General features: G+C 39.8%; 2 protein-coding genes across 3 annotated transcripts; one reads left to right on the top strand and one right to left on the bottom strand.

The window, feature by feature from the left end:
• Positions 1–641: 641 nt before the first annotated feature.
• On the top strand, positions 642–13,419 carry LOC132881788 (prisilkin-39-like). Of its 2 annotated transcripts, none has more exons than XM_060914680.1 (2): positions 642–751; positions 7,013–13,419. In XM_060914680.1, the coding sequence occupies exon 2, from the start codon at positions 7,013–7,015 to the stop codon at positions 8,654–8,656; it is 1,644 nt and encodes a 547-aa protein (XP_060770663.1). In that variant the 5' UTR covers positions 642–751; the 3' UTR covers positions 8,657–13,419. The 2 variants fall into 2 exon arrangements, with proteins under 2 accessions (XP_060770663.1, XP_060770662.1); XM_060914679.1 differs by lacking the exon at positions 642–751 and adding an exon at positions 2,880–3,072.
• A 7,849-nt stretch (positions 13,420–21,268) lies between these two features.
• Positions 21,269–22,162, bottom strand: LOC132869756 (adrenocorticotropic hormone receptor-like). Its single transcript, XM_060903146.1, has one exon. It carries the CDS (start codon positions 22,160–22,162, stop codon positions 21,269–21,271), a length of 894 nt encoding a protein of 297 aa, XP_060759129.1.
• Positions 22,163–22,465: the final 303 nt, after the last annotated feature.

Raw genomic sequence — 22,465 nt, 5'->3', positions numbered from 1 at the left:
TTTTAATTTCTCACTAATTTTCCAATAAAAAATTTAAGGAAATGGTCATACTTTCACTCATTCTCACACCCTTAGCCTCAGATGTACACTGACTCACTCAAACTAAACTCACTGAAAATTTAGGATGCTTTACTAACGTTAACTAACTAATCATTGTCTCCTCTGAGATTCTTTGATTGTCTTGGGGCACAAGCTCTAAAACATTTTAAAATGGAAAAGAATGGGTGTACTGTAGTTACTTGTGCTGACTCTATGAATCATTGACATTACATTTAGCAGACATTTTTATCCAAGGTGACTGGAAAAGGAGGACATACACTGCAGTGTGGAGAGGTAATACATTTGTGATCAAAAATGTGTTGATTGCCTGTAGAATAAATGGTGACTTGTTAGGGACTTGGAAAAAAATGAGACTTGGACTCGATTTGGTCAAAAGTGCCTTGACTTGTCTCGGACTTGAGTCTTACTTGTGACTTGCACATTAGTGACTTTGTCCCACCTCTGCTAACCACTACACCACCGTGCCGCGCTCAAACTTGTCTCCCTCCGAGCTACTCCCTCTTTGCAGTTTCCCAAGTTGGAGCCTCTGATGTAGCTGGTACTTCTGGAACACGAGTCGAACAGAACCGGGCGGAGTCGACTCCAAATCAGAGAATCGACTCTCTCTTTTTTTTTTTCCCCCAGAGTCGGATTCCAGTTCAGCGTTTTGATTGCTGTTGTTGAATAGACGTCGTCTCGAGTCCAGAAGAAGGTAGCTGTACAAATGCGTGTTTATTTTTCTCTAATAACTCTGTGGCTGGACCTCGAGTATGACCTGTTGATATAAATGTGGTTCGTTCTGTTGGAGGATGATGTTATTATTATCTCGCTAGTTTTGCGCCGTTATTCGCGTTGTGAGCTTAGCAAGCTAGCAAAGAGGATTAATGCGCAGTTCTGTTAGCTGCCGTGTAATACGCACACAACTCACAAATTCTCTTTTACTATTTATTAGCTGTCATACCATTGTTTGGTTAGCGAGCTACATGGGTATTTATTATTATTATTATTATCGGCCTGTTAATGTAGCTAAGTAGCCATTTCTGGAAAAACAAACGGGCGTTTCTGGTTAACCATGATGGCCAGCTGGGTCATGTGGTATCTTTTTGGGTTCGACTGTTTAGCAGTTTTTGGTTTTAGTTATTTTAGATTTGATTTAGATTCGACAGGCACTTCTGTGGAAACCCGTTTCAGCTGTTTGGGGGGGAAAATGAAGCCACATAGTAGCTCGTAATTATGACAGTCATATTAATGACTGACCTATTTAATAATAATGAGAGCATTTTCTCAAAATTGAATTAATATTGTATTATTATGAGAGTAATCATTGAGACCTTGAGTCAGAATTGTTATAGCCTTACAATTAGTATTATGATACAGCAGAGGCTCCAACTTGGGAAATTGCAAAGAGGGAGATTTTCCCTCGGCGAGTTTTATATATATATATGAATATGATTCACCACATTTCGTGTCAATTAAATCTTATTAATAGTAACAGACCTAGATAAATCCAGTGACTATAGACCAAACTTTAATATGCCTAATGTTAATGTCAATAATGACTATTGGGTTGTTTTACAATCAGGGTCCGCAAGCTAAAAATCACATTTAACACTTATTATCTTCAATATCAAAAGGCTTGACTAATTAAACTTGGTTGTTTATTGTAGTCCTGTGATCGCTCTATTTACCATGCAAAAAAAATTTGGTGATAGTTATTTTTGGTGAATGTATGGCAATATGTCTGTAAGGGTTCCCCCAGCTGGAACGGTCAACTTCTCGAGGTCAGTCCCCCCCGCGTGCACCCAGAGCTCTGGGGGGTGGGTTGCAAAGAAAGACAGGAACCCCAAAGTAGTTCACATCTTTATTCGCAAGTCCCCCAACACAACGAAAGAATACAGGGGTTTTTATATTCACAGAGTGAAACCTTGGATCATTTCATATTAGCAGATGTTCTAACAGATATCAGCATTTACGCACAACCTTAGGTCAGAGATAGCACAGTTCTGATAGAATGTTCCAAAAGTTATCAATATTACGTCTCGAGCAATGTGTCTAGCTTAGACAGAAGGTAACACAGTTACACAGGAAACAGAAGGTCACAGAAGAATTCAGTGCCTTCTAGCTGAAATAGAACAGAACATTAAGAATAAACAGAACATTAAGAATAAAACAGAATATTAAGAATAAATCCTTACAATTTTGTCACAAAATAAATTACTGCCTTCTTGGTCAAGAATAAATACTTATAATTATTTATCCTTACAAAGGAATAAAACCTTACTGTAGCGGCCAAAGTAGAATTCATATAGATGTGAATTACAATTTATGTTAAAAGGTATAAATAATTTCATTTGAGTGTGTAATTTCATATAAGTAGTTTATTTCATGATTAAGATGACGAATAATATGTGGCAAGGTTAGAAGAATTAGAATTCATATGTTAAGAATTAGAACTGTCTCACGCTTAAGAATTCATATGTGAAGAATTAGAACAAGAATTAGAACGGTCTCACGCTTCTCAAGAATTAGAATTAGAATTCATTCAGCTATATAAGAACGGTCTTACGCTTCTCAGGGAGATCTCGAGAAGCCGTGGAAACGAACAGCTTTTCTTACCTGACTCTCTGACTCACCGACTCTCTGTATCTTAGAACCTTTGTAATTGTTAAACGAGGATTAAAGTTCAACTTTCAAGACGTTTCAAGTGGATTTATTACAAGGCACACGGACACAGAGTGGAAACAGTTAAGGCCAATTTATGCTGACAACCCAGTCCTCGCAGATGGTGTCGCAGACAGTGTCTGCGTAGCCCCTCCACCTTCGCAGACGCTCTGCGCGCACCTGCCAAAAATTGTGACCACCGCAGAAGCCTCGCAGACAGCGTCGCAGACAAGAGGGCTCTGATTGGTCCACTCTACCCACTGTACACGCACTTCCGCTTCCCTACTTTCCCGGTTTGTTTTGTTTTCACGACCGGCATTTTTAAAAACACGAGCGAAGATGGAGCAGCATGAAGAGCGATTGATCGAGGAAGTACGTACATCTATACGACTCCAGTTCTAGTCATTATAAAAAAAAAAAAGTTCTAGTCATTATAAGTAACCGGAGGATAAACACTCCACTAACCACACCCACCAACTACTCCTAGCGACTTCGCGCCCCCTTGCGTTGTGCCGGTGAATAACATCGCGCACGCCTATTGCCCCGCTCAACAATAAATTACAACTGTCTGCGAAAAGCTATCTGCGAAAGCCTTGTCGCAAGAGCATGCAGAGGCCTTTACTTTGGGACAGAGACTTCATCAGCGTAAGCTATAGCGCTTTTCTCAAGGTCTCACTACGAACAAGCCTCTACACTTACAATGTCATATTTAGCAAAATTACTCGTGTCATTTAGAAAAAGTGCTTTTTTTGACCACAGGTAGCTCCAAAAGGGATGCACTTAAATCATTTTTTATACCATAAAACAAATATTTGGTTCCATATCATTGGAAACATAGTTAAGTTTTAATGTTGAATGCCAGTAAGTTTTCAGACTATTTTGATCAAATTAGTATGTAATTGTGTCAAAAAAATGTCCTCTCCGAGACAGCTAATTTTTCAATATAAAATACAGGGATGAGAATTTTCCGCCGATCGGCGGATTTCCGACTTTTTCAGACCAAAATGATCGTTTTTGAGATCGATGTAAATCCGTTGAGAAATTTTCGGGGGGGGGTATGATTAACGATCTGTGGTCACCTTATAACGCAGACATCCCAAGTCTCCCGGAAGTTCCGGGAGTCTCCTGCATATTGATAGAAGCGAGCAAGAGCGTGCGCGCGCAACATTAAGGTCTGCATCACGCATCTTAGAATGTGCGCGCGCGAGGGAGACTGTGCAGTGTTGCCAGATATTGCTGACGTTTTCCATCCCAAAATATGTTCAAAACCCGCCAAAATGCACTTAAAACCACCCAATGTGGCAACACTGCCTGTGTGCCTGTTCATGTAGTGCATGCCAGACAAAGAGCATCCTGATTGGGTTACTCAGCAAAATAAGCCAATCAGCTTTCAGTGTGGGCGGGCTTTTATCCCTTTTCTCGAGGACCGAAGTTTTTAGTTGAGTCAATGCAGCCGACAGGACCGGCATAGCAGAGAGAGCGCGCGCCCCAAAAAACCAAAGTACAAACCCCACTTCACCTCAGATTACACAAAAGAATCTCCCTGTCTAATAAGGGTAGAAAATAATGACAGTTTTGCGCGATGTACTGTTTGCAGCAGTGGTTTCAGCATTGCCCATGGTGGCTTAAATGATTGTAAAGGACATGTTGAGGTGAGGAGTGTTAGTTCATGTGCATTATATTTAGGTCAACAACAGGCTGTCATGAAAAGACCAAACTTATTGAAGATTTCCGTAAAGTAACAATGTATGAATATACATCATATATATCAAATACACGTCATATATAAGTGTGTATCTTTTTATAAATGAGGTTAGCTTGTCTAATGTAGCATGTTGGGGAGAATCATAGTATCATATCTATATTTCTGATAAAATTTTAGGTATGATACCGTGTATAACTCTCCTACTTATTGCTCATTTCATGGGGGGGAATTGCTGGCACGTGCCGCGCAGGAGCGTCTGCCCACGTTTTTTTAGGCTGAGATGAACTTATAGTTTTTGATTTAAAAAAATTTTTCCAATTTGTAATGCCCATTGTACATGCCTGTTCTTTAACTCAAAATCACCATCTCGATCTTCAAATTGACCATATGGTATATGCATTACATTACACAACATCCTGTCCAGATAAATCCTAGTTAGTACACACAACAGTTGAAAGGGAAGTGATAAGTGATGTTGAATGTTGCCTGCTTAATATGCAGGCATGGGCCCCGCCCTGGTTTTTTCAGACTTTTTAAATATTTTCCATTCTCATCCCTGAAAATAACATATCTAAAATGATTATTTTCATCCTAAAATGTGGTCAAGATATTGGGACATAAATATTAGAGACAACTAACACAAAGCTTACAGCCTTATATTTAAAAGCATAATTGAAGTAGTGGATTCTGAATTGTCAAAAAAAAATGTCCTCTCTGAGAATCACTTCATTTGTTTCTCCCAGCCCTGCTTAAAGCTACACTTAATCTTCTTTATCTTATAGCAGATTACACAAAACTACCATACACACATGTCAAAAAATTACCTGAAATCTGTTCTTTAACTTGTCCTTCACTTAAAAACTGGTACAATAACCAGTTTGAATCAGTTTGAATTTTGGACCCCTGTGACACAAACTTTGTACCCTGATTGTAAAACAACCCTATTATAAATTGCCAGTGGTAGACCCTCTGATGATAATGTTGTTCTAATAATATTCTATTTCTAAGTCTAAGTTAGTAAAAGTCAGACAAGTTGGTTAGAATCTAACGTCTGGTCTGGTGATCTAACCTTGTCAGATATAGGGTCGTCTTGCTGCCGTCCAAAATAGTCCGCCATTCGTCCCTGGCGACCATCGCGACGGGCGATCCCAACTTTATCTTGGTGATTTTCTGATATTTTTTTCTTCGTAGTTTGGCTTTCGCCATTTCCACCAACGGAACTTTGTTTCATTATCTCATTCAAGAGAACATAAAGTTAAAGACGAGCAGGTGATAAATGCAGATGCAAAAAAACAAACAAAATGGTGGAGTGTCGCGGGTTTTCTCGTTCTCTCACACGTATAATTAATAGCACCATCTGTATGCTTTATTGGTAACTGCTAAGACAGTGGGTGGCTCAAGTGTGCACCCCGCGGCATACTGAATTCCGCTCCATTCATATGCGCGCTTGATCTGCGTGCGCATGCCTCCGGCATTCACTCCAATCCCCCCGTTACGCCGATTGGTGTACCGACCGGGGAATCGGCATATACCGCGGGGTACACACTTGAGTCCACCCATACAATGTCAGACATACGAAAAGCGGAAAGTCAACTATTAATTTTCGTCAACATAAACGTTTCAAGTTTATATATATATATATATATATATATATATAATGAGTGATTCCACGCTTATGGGTACTGAAATGGGGACATGAACTTATTTTTAAAAATTCACCTAAAACCATTTCTTTTTTTACCATCAGGTCACAAAACATGTAATCTTTAATGAATGATATGTTAAAAGATAACTTTAATTTTCTGAGATGTAATAAAAACATATTTATATGCCAAAGTCAGAACGTAACAGAAGTGTTGTGGACATATATATTCTCAATTTTAACAATGTAGAATTACTTTTTGAAACAGAGGAAGGTGATGTTTTAGCAAATATAATTAATAAACGTGTGTAGTAGAATAAACATACACATTCTTTCAATAAGATTAACATGGTATATAGCTAGATTGTAATTAATTTGTAACAGACGCGAGATGGACAATCGTAACAGAAGTAATGTAACAGACATCATTTTGGAACTCATAGGCTTGACTTTGGCATATAAATATGTTTTTATTACATCTCAGAAAATTAAAGTTATCTTTTAACATATCATTCATTAAAGATTGCATGTTTTGTGACCTGATGGTAAAAAAAGAAATGGTTTTAGGTGAATTTTAAAAAATAAGTTAATGTCCCCATTTCAGTACCCATAAGCGTGGAATCACTCGTATATAAAAAATGTTTTTACTAATCATGTGTAGTAAGGGCAGGCGGGAGATTTTATGTTGTCAGCGGGAGGTCGGGAGGATTTTCTAAATGTTCCCTAAAGCGGGAGATCTCCCGCCCATGGCGGGAGAGTTGGAGCCTCTGCTACAGTAACTTGTTGAGAGAAACTCTACATTATGAGAAATTTCTCATAATTATGACTTTCAGTCTCATTTATCATGAGTACTCGAGTCATAACTATGAGAAACCTTCTTGTTATTATGGTGCCAGAAATGGGTTTACACTACTGTCTAACAATTTCTAATATATATATATTTTTTTTCTTCTGTTTGCTTAAAGATGAATCGTGTTGCAGTGGTGTGGGTGTGTCTGGCTTTGGTGGTGTGTGCGATGGCCAGACGAGGAAGCGGTGGTTTTAAAGGGGGCAGCAGCAGCAGTAAATGGGGCAGCAGCAGCAGTAAAGGGAGCAGCACGGGAAACAGAGGAGGCAGTAACACCAGAGGGTCCTCAACTGGAGGAACACACTCCCAGCCAGCCAATTATCCTCGTCAGCCTCAAGTGCCTAACCAAAACCCTCCACCATATCCTGGCACTGGTGGAGGATATGCTGGCTCTTATCCAGGCAGAGGGGGTGCTGGAGGCTATCCTAATCAGGGAGGCTATCCTAATCAGGGAGGCTATCCTAATCAGGGAGGCTATCCTAATCGGGGAGGCTATCCTAATCAGGGAGGCTATCCTAATCAGGGAGGCTATCCTAATCGGGGAGGCTATCCTAATCAGGGAGGCTATCCTAATCAGGGAGGTCAAGGATCATATCCACGTCAAGGATCATATCCTGGTGCAGCTTCATATCCTAACAGCCAACCAGGAAGGAGTGGAGGGTACCCTTATCCTCAAGGTGGTTCTTACCCTGGGTACCCAGTCCGGGGAGCATCTTATCCTGGTTCCAGCCCTAACCAGTATGGTGGTGCAGGAGGATATCCTGGAGCAGCACAATACCCCTACTGGAACCCCAACAATAAAATCATCAGCCCTCGTTATGGTGGTAACTATGGATATGGTGGTTATGGAGCAGGAGGTTCTCCTTTTGCCCAGTCTGTGCACAATATGGGTATGAAGCCCTCTATCCAATCAAAGGGGTTTGGTAAGCAGGCAGTGTTGGCTGCTGGAGTTGGAGCTATGGCTGGCATGGCGGTGGGTTATGGCCTGGGCAGTTTTCCACGCCCACACTTCACGTTTCACAGCCCACAAGAAGAATATTATTATAACCACTACATGTACCGGCGCTATGGTACCAAACCTCCTGACAGTAACACAAACCCCAGCTCTCCAGGAGCGGGGCCAAGTGACTCTGGATCAAGTTCAACTAGTAATGTTCACAACATCCTTCAATATCCTCCACCGCAGTCATATGACAAGTACATGGACAGCTGTATGAAGAGGACGGATTTGTTGCGAGAGGAGCAGGGCAGAAATAAGAGAGCTGCTGAATACTCATTGCCACAAGAGGCAGAGGATAGTAAAAAGGTTCTGACTGAAGAAGGTCCAAATGAGCAGCTGGGTGATAAACCAGTTGGGGAAGCAGAGTCTCAAGGATCAGACCTTATTACAAGAAATGAGAACACTGGGGGAAAAAATGTAACTAGCAATGCCACAGATAACCCTCTGCCCTTCGCTGCAAAGCTTACTGGTGCTACAGAGCCACCCACTGAGCCTCAGGAGAAGACGACTGATGAGCTGAACAAGGAAGATGATACCGTAAGCATATTGGAGATAGGCTATCCTGCACTGATTGAGCAGATGAAAGCTCGTCGCTGTATTGATCTTTACATGGTTTACTCTCAGCAACATGCTGAGAAACAGGCTCAAGTGCACGGTGGTGGTAATCGTGGTAATGATGCTAATGGTGGTGAACAGCTCATACAGCTTAGTCATGGGCTCATGCTCATCTCTCTGCTTATGAGCTCTCTGTTATTCTACTGAACCTAGTGAGCTTTTCTGAAATCATGTACACCCTCTTTAGTTATGGTAAGACCTATATTAAGTGAACTACAAGGGAAAAAAAATTGATGTCCGGCATGCAGACACTGAGTTGAGAATATAAACATAATCTGTTGATGTATATACGCTCAGTCCTGGCTAATTATAAAAAGCAAGGAATCCATATTTCAGAATAAGTAAGGAGTTCTGCCTCAAACATTTATTATTATTATTATTGATTAAGAAAACCCCAGAGGACATTACCCGGTTTTTGCAATGACTCATGATTGATTTTGTCATTCACACTGAATGAAGATAAATCTGTCTTGTTTTCATGATCTCACTACGAGTGTGTAGACTCCCTTGGTCTTCAACATGTTGCACCATTTCTGCAATCAAAACTGTACTTTTTTTTTTTTTTTTTTAAATTTCCTGCTGACTTATGGATATCAGATCCACAATCTGGACACATGCTGCTTATTAAATATTTTCATGTCTTTAGATCAGTAATGTTACTGCTTGTGGTACTCTAGAAATTACAATGGGCCTCATTTATCAATCGTACTTGTGCTTCTGAGTGTGTGTAAATTTATACAAGTCTAGCTAATATGAATGTTGATTGAGCAACTTCCAGTTATATAATTTTCCAGGATTACTGCACGTGGGTATATATGGATTACACAGTCACGTTTGGGTGACGCCTCACTGTCGCCTCACAACGAGAAGGTTCTGGGTTGGAGCCCAGTGGCTGACTGGGACCTTTCTGTGTGGAGTTTGTATGTTCTCCTCATGCCTGTGTGGGGAAAATTGAGATGACTGCTGTCAGTACAATCTCTCTGAAACGATTAACAATTTAGATTATACCCACAGATCACGTTACATTGAAAAGCTGAAACATGCAGGGCCATTATTAAAAAATGTTCTGTTTCTGGTCCACCGGCCGGGTGAGTGCCGTTTGTGCGGTTGAAATTTTTTTTTTTTAACGCCGTTTTTTTGACATTTTTTTCGGGTTCGTAAATCTAAAATCAAACTTGACATTTACGCATTCCGCGCAGAATATAGAATCGAATCAGCTCTGCACATGCGCCGTGCGGCACAAAAAAATGGCAGCCACCATGAAGGAAGGGGATCCAGAGTTTTCAAACTTTTGCTTAAGTGTGAAATCGCAAAATGGTATTCTAGCGAACAACAAAATAGTAAAGATTCAGAAAAACAAATCATTCAGTGATCATTTTAATAGTGTAATTTCATCCGAACTAGGCCTAACGCTCGATTTAGAACTACAAAAAGTCCGTGTGTCGGACCATCACAAACCGTTACTGGAAAATTTGTTTGATCTTGATCCATCTGAGACGTTACAAACAGCTTTTGAGTTTTGTTATGCGAAATTCATTACCTACTTTGTTAATGACCCTGACAGATCTGTAGGAGAACCTAATAGAGCTATTCAAAATGAGAATGGAACTGAACAAAAAAATGTGTTTACGGAACTAATGCTGGTTGGCTGGACAGAATTAAAAGCTGTGTCTGTAGCAGATAAAAAGAACGAATTACACAACGAAATTATAAAAGACATCCAGAGAGAAGGACCTTGTCTATCTAGACATACTGGCCAAACTGAAGGAACAAATGTAGTAATCAACATTATAAACTGCTTGTGGTATTTAGACGGCCACCAGGACATAAAGAGGCAGTGAAATAAACTTCTACAAGTTTATCTGTAGATGTTTACTGAATTGGGCTTACAATCACTCGCACACAATGACTGGCACAAGTGTCAAACACAAAGCTTGGCCAGCAATATGGCCGTGTAAACAAATCTGCAGTTATGATATCGTGAAAGTAGTCTGGTTAACACCAGACCATATCACAAGTGAATATGGTCTGGAATCCGCCTATTGAATTTCTCGTAGGGGAGGTGTGGTTTACGATTGTCAACGGCCGTTTATTGGACGTTGCGAATGTCTATCATTTGGCGTATACGTAGCCCATGGCCAATCATGGCAGTTGTACCCGGTGATGTAGTTAGCGCGACGAAGAGGCGAAGAAGAGAAGGAAAGAGAAGGCAAAACAAAAATAGGAAAACAATGGCACCGAACGATTACTGCCGTTTGTGCAAGACAAAAAAGTTTTTTATATATATATATATATATATATATATATATATATATATATATATATATATAATAAAATAAAAGTTTGGTTCGTATCGCTCGCCGCCATGTTAAATGTGATCCGTAAACAGTCCCAAATAAACTACAAGCTTCCGTTTGTCGAGTAGTACACGTCACCGTCTTTCCACCCCTCCCCACTCTCTGATTGGCTCCCTAACTCAGGCGAGCCTTTAGACCATAGTTTCCATGCTGTCTTTTCAGATCGGAACGATTGTGCAAAGCAGCATGGGATTTCCCAGGCTATCGTGAAAGGGCCCTGTAGTCAATTTGTGATTTCAGCCCTCTGAGTGCTTGACGACTTTTTTTTTTGGTTGTCACTAAATGACTTGTGTCAGGAATGGTCTTTGCACTTTACAGGTACTCAGTATACATATGGAAGCTCAAAGAAAATCAGCTTTTCCAAAATGTTTGTACATTGTGCAAATAATTTAGTTCAGTCTGGCTTACGGAAACATTTACACACAGTTTTACTAAAAGATTAATACATGAGGCTCCGTGTCTGTGGCTCAGCAGGGGCAGCCGTGGCCTAAAGTTAAGAGAAGCAGCCTTGGGTCCAAAGGGTTGCTGGTTTGATTCCCTGGATCAGTAGGAAAATGTGGGAGGGTGAATGAACAGCACTATCCTCTGTCTATGGCTGAAACTCCCAACTGCTGTCTGTGCTCATTGCTGACTTTTGTGTGTGTGTTCACTGCTTCAGATGGGTTAGATGCAGAGGAGGAATTTCGCTGTGCTCTAGTGTACATGTGACACAAAGGCTTCTCCTGTACTTGTTGATTTACTTTGTAAATAGCGCAGTGATGGCATCTATGACTCTGCTAAAATACATTAGTCTATGTAAACTACATGAATGTACATTTATTTCACTGCACTGTTTTTAAGGTTTTCAGTAAAAATCTCGAGACGGATTATTTTTGAACTCTTTTGTTTTAGATGTTATGACCACATATTAGGGCCATTGTAGATAAAAAAAAAATATGGAGCTTGGGCACAATCATTACATTTATAAACAGCTAAGACAAGAAAAAAAAAGGACATGGATAAACAAAGCTATGTGCTTTATACTTTCACTTCTTTTGCCTCTAGGAAGTGCAACGATCACGTACCCAGCTGCAGGGCATCCTGGAAAATGCGGTTGAAAATTTCTTCGCCTTTTATTGTGCAATCAAGGTGGAAAGTCTGCATTTTCTATAACTCAGCTCAGCTGAGAATATTGCATGGAATATTATCCCCTCCTTCAGCTCCGTATTTTTTTAAACCTATAATGGCCCTAATACACCACTGTAAAATGTGCAACTTTATTTATTTATTTTTAAAGACATGAGTTGATTTTAAAAGTGTTAAGACCTTTACACACCCAATACGACACGAAATTGCCATATGAAAATGTGAAAAATTAATGTGTGTATAGTGTAAGTGTATATACACAGTCTGATGCGAATTTTTTAATATGTTGTGCTCTCGTTCATGCTGGTTTTGCACTATGACTGTCAGTAGTACCCTGAGCGAATAAAGGAGTCGTCTATCAGTGATAAGAATTATAGACATGCTCGCAAGAAAGAGAAAATTTAAGGTACAAATGACAACAGGGAGTTTCATAATCTTGTTCAAGTTGAACCTGAGACAGTGTTGGACAACAAGAAAGAAAGCAATGCTCACTGTGTTATGTTCACAGGTTAAATAATATGGAGTTTTATATTCCTATCTTTAATCAAAAGCATGGTCTTTCAATTTGACAGCAGTATTTATTCATGTCAAGTTCAGATTTTGCAGCATCCCCCCTCCCCCCCATAGCCCCTGCTCGTGGTCAGACTGCTTTGTGTGCTTGTGGATCATCTGCTCGCAATGCAAAATCTGAACGTGAAATTAATGAACACTGCTCTCGAATTGAAAGACGGTGCTCTCGATTAAAGATAGAAATAAAACTGTATAGAAATACAGCCGCTCAGCTCCTGGATGTGACTGATGCGTAGCAGAAGCTCACTGCTACATTCAAAGCTGTTTTGCTGGCTGTCTCCTACATCCCCATGTGACATCTGTTCCATACAATGTTATCGGTTGATGCGTTTATTCACAGCACAAAAGTTCAGAGAAATTTGATCTCGGTGCAAAAAAAAAAAGTTACTTTTTCACTGCATAATGTGTGTGTTCTGTGTGAAAGTACTCATGACAAAAACAACAGTTCAAAAAAATATATCAACATGAATTAATCGCACGAGAGGGAAAAAAACGGTGTGTAAAGGCCTTTAAGTCACGATTTAAATTTTCGTACAAGTTTGTGTCTAAACTCTGTTTATTCCCTCGATGTGGACCTCTGAACTTAACTTCACTACAGGATTCATAGCTCACCTTAAATGTATACGTAACACACCATGTGTGCTTGATGAATGGTTTCGTAAAGGGCAAGACGGTTACGTTTTGCTTCTTGAAGCATTGTAACAGATACAAAGATGGAAATGTGGATGTCTTGGTGTGTTTACCTATTTCTGAATACTGCACTGACAATGTACCCTGTACTCATGGTTTACTAATACTTTTAAAACATCACTGTCAATATTTCTCTTGATCTTAAATTAAATGCGGTGTTTCACTGTCTCACTCCTTGTATGTATTTTTTTTTCAGTTTAGTCAGTAAACTATGGAAGCACATTGTATTCATTAAAAAAGACACCTTATCTTGTAATTAGGAGTTACTATCTTGTAATTGCAAGAAAATATCTCATAATTATAAGTTCAGGATTTTGTAATTATGAGAAAATATCATGGAACCATGAGATCAGGAACTCATAATTGAGAGTAGTTAAGGTCGCCTAGTCTTAAGTTGTTGCTTACCTAGGCTGCAGTATAATTTTAAGAGAACCAATTCTTTTTTTCACAATTGCAGCCTGGTGAGCAGAAAAACTGCCTGAGGGAAAACACTAATGTTGAAAACAACATAAACACCATAAAAACACAAAGTATTTGACTTTTTATGAAGTTTTATAATATCATCATTGGAAAATAATTGACAAATTTCAACTTGTGTATTAATATTATTACCTCGGCCAAGCAGGTGATGTTTTCATTGTGATTTCTTTGTGTGCAGAATTGCGCAAAACCTGTCGACCTGATTTCCATAAAACTTGGTAGAAGGGTGTAGCATGGACCAAGGAAAAGCCCATTAAATCCATAAATTAAGACAAGACCAGTCAATCAATAAAGAATATTGATGCCTAAAGAGAAAGTCATGGCATAATGGTTAGAGAAGCAGCTTTGGGAACTAATGCTCACCAGTTCAATTCCCTGGAATAGCTGAAGTGCCTTTGAGCAAGGCTGCTCTGGGTATGCTCTGGATAAGAGCATCTGCTAAGTGCTATTAATGTAATAAAGGGTGGATGGGCTGCAATGACTTGGGCAGTGTTAGGTTCTGTTTTCCATGGCATTGTCTTTTAATGCTGTTCAACATACTCTCTTATTCAGAGAAAAACAAACCCCTTATCAAGAAATAATTATTTTGTCACCTCATATTTGTACCCCAGTTAATCAGGAAGTCATGGATTACAGCTTGAAAGTTCCTACACACACAACTCAAAAATATACAATTTAAATGGGAAACATGTTTCAGTTACAGTTTGTACATTATAATTTCCAGGTGTGCCAATAATTGATTGAATTGTCTTCAGTATTGTTCTATAGACAAAATATAGGAAAACCTGTTTTCGTGTGTATGTACACAGCTCTGGAAAAAATTATGAGACCACTGCAAAATTATCAGTTTCTTAGTTTTACTATTTATAGGTACATGTTTGAGGAACATGAACATTTATGTTTTATTCCATGACAGGGTCTTGATCTTGTGGTCCTCCATCCACACTTTGATTGACCTGTCTGTGTGGCATGGAGCATTGTCTGCTAGAAAACCCAATCCTCAGAGTTCAGGAATATTGTCAGAGCAGAATGAAATAAGTTTTCTTCCAGGATAACTTTGTACATAGCTTGATTCATGTGTCCTTCACAAACAAAAATCTGCCCCATTCTCACCTTACTGAAGCACCGCCAGATCATCAATGATCCTCCATCAGGTGCGACACACTGTGGCTTGTAGCCTTCTCCGGGTCTCCGTCTAACCATTAGATGACCAGGTGATGGGAAAAGCTGAAAATTGGAACTCATCAGAGAAGGCAAGGCAAGTTTATTTATATAGCGCATTTCATACACAGTGGCAGTTCAATGTGCTTTACAGAGGTAAAAGCAAAACAGTAAACAATAGAAAATAAAATTACATAAAATAAAGGGGGAAGAAGAGAAAAAAATAAGAATTAAACAATAGTAGAAATAAAATAATAAAATGAAGTAAAAGTTCAGTAAAAAACAGCAGAATAAAAGTTAAGTAAAGTTTAAAACATGCAGAGACTGTAAAAGTTAAGTTTAAAACATGTAAAGAGAAGATGATCTTACTCCAGTCTTCTACAGTCCAATCCTTATGGTCTTTAGCAAACCTCAGCCTGGATCTTCTTTGCTTCTCATTGATGAAGGGCTTTTTTCTAGCTTTGCATGACTTCAATCCCGCCCAGAGGAGCCTGTTTTGAACCGCTTTTGCTGTGCACTTAACCACAGCTGCCATTTGCCATTCTTTTTGTACAACCCCGATTCCAAAAAAGTTGGGACAAAGTACAAATTGTAAATAAAAACGGAATGCAATGATGTGCAAGTTTCAAAATTCCATATTTTATTCAGAATAGAACATAGATGACATGTTTAAACTGAGAAACTGTATCATTTAAAGAGAAAAATTAGGCGATTTTTAAATTTCATGACAACAACATATCTCAAAAAAGTTGGGACAAGGCCATGTTTACCACTGTGAGACATCCCCTTTTCTCTTTACAACAGTCTGTAAACGTCTGGGGACTGAGGAGACAAGTTGCTCAAGTTTAGGGATAGGAATGTTAACCCATTCTTGTCTAATGTAGGATTCTAGTTGCTCAACTGTCTTGGGTCTTTTTTGTCGTATCTTCCGTTTTATGATGCGCCAAATGTTTTCTATGGGTGAAAGATCTGGACTGCAGGCTGGCCACTTCAGTACCCGGACCCTTCTTCTACGCAGCCATGATGCTGTAATTGATGCAGTATGTGGTTTGGCATTGTCATGTTGGAAAATGCAAGGTCTTCCCTGAAAGAGACGTCGTCTGGATGGGAGCATATGTTGCTCTAGAACCTGGATACCTTTCAGCATTGATGGTGTCTTTCCGGATGTGTAAGCTGCCCATGCCACACGCACTAATGCAACCCCATACCATCAGAGATGCAGGCTTCTGAACTGAGCGCTGATAACAACTTGGGTCGTCCTTCTCCTCTTTAGTCTGAATGACACGTCGTCCCTGATTTCCATGAAGAACTTCAAATTTTGATTCGTCTGACCACAGAACAGTTTTCCACTTTGCCACAGTCCATTTTAAATGAGCCTTGGCCCAGAGAAGACGTCTGTGCTTCTGGATCATGTTTAGATACGGCTTCTTCTTTGAACTAATAGAGTTTTAGCTGGCAACGGTGGATGGCACGGTGAATTGTGTTCACAGATAATGTTCTCTGGAAACATTCCTGAGCCCATTTTGTGATTTCCAATACAGAAGCATGCCTGTATGTGATGCAGTGCCGTCTAAGGGCCCGAAGATCACGGGCACCCAGTATGGTTTTCCGGCCTTGACCCTTACGCACAGAGATTCTTCCAGATTCTCTGAATCTTTTGATGATATTATGCACTGTAGATGATGATATGTTCAAACTCTGCAATTTTACACTGTCGAACTCCTTTCTGATTTTGCTCCACTATTTGTCGGCGCAGAATTAGGGGGATTGGTGATCCTCTTCCCATCTTTACTTCTGAGAGCCGCTGCCACTCCAAGATGCTCTTTTTATACCCAGTCATGTTAATGACCTATTGCCAATTGACCTAATGAGTTGCAATTTGGTCCTCCAGCTGTTCCTTTTTTGTACCTTTAACTTTTCCAGCCTCTTATTGCCCCTGTCCCAACTTTTTTGAGATGTGTTGCTGTCATGAAATTTCAAATGAGCCAATATTTGGCATGAAATTTCAAAATGTCTCACTTTCAACATTTGATATGTTGTCTGTGTTCTATTGTGAATACAATATCAGTTTTTGAGATTTGTAAATTATTGCATTCCGTTTTTATTTACAATTTGTACTTTGTCCCAACTTTTTTGGAATCGGGGTTGTACTATTACTGCATATATTATGTGTTATCATGTGTTTATTGACCCAATGAATGTCTCTCACCATTTTGGTAAAGAGTAGGGTGGTGGTGGCGCTAGGCAGTGATGTAATCACTAAGTTGACATTGTGCTTTCTTTTGTAGATTGTGTGTGCAGCTGTTTTCATCACGCTAATTGAAACGTCAGGAGTTATGCATGATGTAACGTCTTCAAAACAAATGCTGCAGAGACTGTTAATATCATCTGGATGTATCCCATGTGTGTGATTTTTCCCAGTTCAGATGTAAATCAGTCACTTGTTGTGATGCCTCTGAACACTGTTATAGTAACATGATCTGAAATATATTTGAAGAAGCAAATGCTGTGTAATTCATGTCACTTCATCACGTTACCATACAGATTTTGCAGTCCTCTTTGGAATTGGTGAAATATAGTTTATCATTTTATAGTTTATGTGAGAATGCTTTTTTAAATGCCATTTATTTTACATTTGTCACTTCTGTCTTTATGAAGGCCATTGTGACTATTGGGAGGCTGATTAATCCATCCATCCATCCATCCATCCATCCATTATCTGTAGCCACTTATCCTGGGAAGGGTCGCGGGCAGGCTGGAACCTATCCCAGTTGACTATGGGTGAGAAGCAGGGTACACCCTGGACAAGTTGCCAGGACCTTGACAGACTCTGACAGACCTTGACAGACCTACTGCCATCTGGCAAGGCACGCTGCAATACAGATGCGAGTGGGGAGTCAAACTCTTGCGGTTACCAGAAGACTAGCCCCCCACTGTAACCCTAGCTATGTACTAGGCAAGAGGCCGAGGGCTACAGAAACGGAGATCGGCGCTACCCTATGCGCCACATGGCATGGGAAGGACTTTATTAATGTTAGAAAACCTTATATTGTGATTAACTAAGGCTATGTCAACACAAGGTGATCAGCTGTACTGAATCCGGGAGACAGAATTCATATAAATTCAAATTTATTTGTATATCAATTTCAACAATAGACATTGTCATAAAGCAGATTTACAGCAATATATACATTCTAGATATATGTAAATTTTTAATTTATAACTTTTGCCCTAATTAGCAAGCCAGAGGTGATGATGGCAAGGAAAAATTGCCATAGAGGAAGACACCTTGAGAGGAACCAGGCTCAAAAGGAAACCTATCATCATCTGGGTGAAGGACCGAACAGTGTGATTATAAATAATTTCTCTTCTATAACTGTGTCAAAAAGTGACAGAAGACAGAAAGACAAAACAGACACACAGACAAAGGTCGAAGACATCACACAGAGCACGATGAGACTCAGAAAGGTGAATGTCTTTAAATTTAAGGCCAATAGGTTTACAGTAGAATGAAGAATATTGGGGGGGGGGGGCGAACCCAGATCAAATATATATATATTTTTTTTGCTCAACGTGATGGTGATGTATAAAAGCTGGAATATTTTAAAATCCATATGTTCCGGGTATAAGTGGGATGCTTGTTATTTTGCCCCCCACCAAAAAAAAAAAAAAGGAACACTATTAAAAAAAACCCTGATATAATAATTATACGTTTTTAATCTTGATTTGCTTTACTGTGATGTCTTCTGGACTGGATCATGAAATCTAAAATATGGTATTGTTTTATTTTAGGCCACTGCTTTAATTTATTGCCCTTTCTGTGATTTAGAGACCCTTGTGTTGTGTTAATTTTTATTTAGTTTTTTTTTTGTTACAGAAGACCTTAGGTTCCTTAGAATGCAGAAAGTTATATTCATCTTCTTCTTATGACGATGATGATGATTAAATTGCCACTGTTTTATGTTATTGTATAAATAGAACAGCTTGGCCAGGGTAAAGCAGATAGTGAAGATGAATGAATGAATCTGCATTTAAACTGTTGCATTAAAAATTGGAACAGTCATCACTGTCATGTTTTCAAAATTGGAGAGTGTGTCTGTAGTATGCCTGAAGATGTTCATATAATTTGAGTAAACTGTAGTCTCACTCTTCTGGGTGTGGTTAAAAAAATTAAAGGATGTTTCTTACTTTATTCTTGTACTTACATTTATTATATTTATAATACAATTACAAATCAGTATACACATCAAAGATAATAAAACACAATGGAAGACCATAAGAGAAAGCACACTTATCTTGTCCTCTAATGAAATAATGAGACAATGAAATTAAATATAAAGAACAAATATAATTTTAATTAAACAATAATGAAATAGTCAAAAATCTGTTTATGTCATGTAATTTCACTGTTACATCCCTGTCATGGTATCAGTGCTCTGCATGGTGATGCTCTGCATGGCTGATCATGTGAAACAATGTAAAAAATAATAATACACTGCCAGCATTGGTCCTTACTTTTAAGTACAGTAGTATGCAGGTTGGGCGGCACGGTGGTGTAGTGGTTAGCGCTGTCGCCTCACAGCAAGAAGGTCCAGGTTCGAGCCCTGTGGCCGGCGAGGGCCTTTCTGTGTGGAGTTTGCATGTTCTCCCCGTGTCCGCGTGGGTTTCCTCCGGGTGCTCCGGTTTTCCCCACAGTCCAAAGACATGCAGGTTAGGTTAACTGGTGACTCTAAATTGACCGTAGGTGTGAATGTGAGTGTGAATGGTTGTCTGTGTCTATGTGTCAGCCCTGTGATGACCTGGCGACTTGTCCAGGGTGTACCCCGCCTTTCGCCTGTAGTCAGCTGGGATAGGCTCCAGCTTGCCTGCGACCCTGTAGAACAGGATAAAGCAGCTAGAGATAATGAGATGAGATGAGTATGCAGGTTCACAGGTAGGTCCCCAATTTTTATTCTCAGTAAAAATTCCATACAAAGTCATCAAAACCAAGCACAAAACATGTAATTACTACAGCCAAGTACTGATGACTATAACTTTGTCATTAATCTAAATATTTGCATGACTGACAATAATCAACTTCATCTTGTATCAATCTAAAGAAGTTGATTTGATGACAAAGACACCATGATTTTACTCTGCTTGACTTGGTCTTCTACTTTTTGCACACCATGGAAACAGACTGGACATCGGGTGCGACAGACCTCTCCCGATACCCCGGATAAATTCTATAAAGGAAAAAGATAACAGCAGACAAAATCATCCACATTTAGCCGACTGATAAATTGATTTCCATGATGCATTCATGCAAGTGAAATAACAACTGTGACACCACTCAGGATAACACATCAGTGTTTTAACTACAGCTGATCTAACATGTGTGGCCATCGTTCGTGTGTATGATTTAGGTTTGAAGCACATGTCTAACATGGAACCTAAAATAAAGTGAACTAAAAGCCCAAATCTTTTATATTTAATACAGTATATAGCAGTGTGCTTTGACGATCATGGTGTGGCAAGTCAGCTGTCTGTAATGCATTACTATTCCTTAAAAACAAGAGCATTTTTGTTTTAGATTATAATATAAAAGGGGATACATATAGCCAATTACCCTGTAGCATCTTCAAGCTTTTCTCACTGTGTCCCTGTATAGCCTACATAAAAATCATTTCTTTTTGTCTTGTAATGCCGAGTTTTGAAAATGGAACCCGTTATTTTGTTATATTGTATGGACAACTGCATGATACATTCTGCAGCGGCTTATTTATATCTCAGGCTTTAGTCAGTTTAACATAAGTGTTCACAAGCTCTACAAAACAATAACACAGCATATTACATTACATAGATCCAGGATACATTCACTATCTCTTATGGAATACTGTAATAGCACAATTATTAAGTTTACCCAGCATCAGAAAGTTAAACAGATTGGTTATCTTTGTGTTTTATGATAGGTTGAGAGTGCTCTAATTTCATATACAAATGAAAAATCATATCAACATGGTGGAGTTTTTAATGCATGATAAAGGTGAAGATTATATGGTACATGAATGAAGGTACAAAGTTGTACTTTTCCTCCTAACTGGGGTTGGTACCATAAGGGCTACACCTTTGGTAGTGTGTCTCTTCATATCTTAAAAAAAAATGTAAGGTACATAATAAAACTTTAAGGACTTTCCAGTTAGAAGTGTAAAGTACATCCCATCCAGTTTCTCAGGTAAAATGTGCATAATTAAGGTACACAAGATGTACAATTGATGGCACCACCCCAGTGACAAGGAAAAGTAAAATTTATTTCTGGGAGTGTATGGTGCATAGTTAATGAAAGCCAGGGTGCTTTTAATTTTAGGTGTGTTATGCAGAGAGAGAGACCTTAGATTTACCCAACATGCCTGTAGCACACTCTCCACACTTTGGTGAGCAGTGTGGCTCGGAGTCCTGCACAGCCTCTGATGTACAGCACAGGCGTGAGAGCAGCGTTTACACGTGGCATGATGCGCAGAGGGTCCGAGCCCTCATTGTGGAACGAATAGCACGGTTTGCCCGAGAAATTACACACGATAATGTGCAAGAATATTGGCAGCCAACATATAAGAAAGCACAAGGCCACAACCACTATGAGATAGATGGATGTGCGCTTGTTTTCCCGCTCTATGCTGGGCGGCTCACGCTCCAGCTGATACCTGGCAATCAGGAACAGGCGCACATTTAGCCCAATCATGATGATCACGGTGAAAATGTTGCTCACAAAAGTGCCGAAGCCTGTGACCTGCTTGGCGATCCCCATCGTCACAAGGTTATTGACAGCCACGATGATGAACGCGTACACCCAGTAGACTGCAATTACTACCAGTGTCCTGCTGCGCGTCATGCGCTGTGAATACTTGAATGGTGCAGAAACGGCATGGTAGCGATCTGCCTGAGCTGCTAAAATGGCCATGTAGGACAGACCTAGAAAAGTGGGGGCGATGTAGTAAGTACGCGTGGGAGAGTCGTAGCTGTCACGCACGTCCAGTGCACCGCAGTAGTAGTACGAAACTCCTGAGCACATGTCGCTCAGGCACGTGCTCAGCATGTACATGAAGCGGTTCTCACCACGCAGTGACTTGTTCAGTAGGATGGACACAAAAACAGACACGTTGAGGAAAATTATGGCCGTAGCCAGGAGGATATTGAAGAGGAACAGCAGCACGTTCCCAAAGCTGTTGAGGGGCAGAATGGGGCCCAAACCACTAACCAAAACAGAGGAATTGGATTCAATCAGGGTGGCCATGCGGGAGCAAAGCCATCAGAGCAGTAAACACATAGATGTGGACATTTCATTAGGTTACATGCACTGTAAGCCCAGACAGAGCTTTTAAAATGCCTTGAAGATTTCCTCTGTGGTCTTTCAAACCTTTCAAAATAGTGTGAAAACACCTGAGACCCATTGGGAGCAGCAGGACCGGTGTGGGACTGACAGTCAGCCCGGGAGTTAGAGCAGCACATAAACAAACCTTGCTTAATTGCGCTTGTGTCCAATTGCATTTAATCAAAAGAATGAGAGAGAAGAAACCATGCAAAAAATGCTGCATGG

Source organism: Neoarius graeffei, chromosome 2 (assembly GCF_027579695.1).
Source record: "Neoarius graeffei isolate fNeoGra1 chromosome 2, fNeoGra1.pri, whole genome shotgun sequence".
Classification (NCBI taxonomy): domain Eukaryota; kingdom Metazoa; phylum Chordata; class Actinopteri; order Siluriformes; family Ariidae; genus Neoarius; species Neoarius graeffei.
Note: the sequence above shows the minus strand (reverse complement) of the source record. Positions and strands in the feature narration are given on the sequence as shown.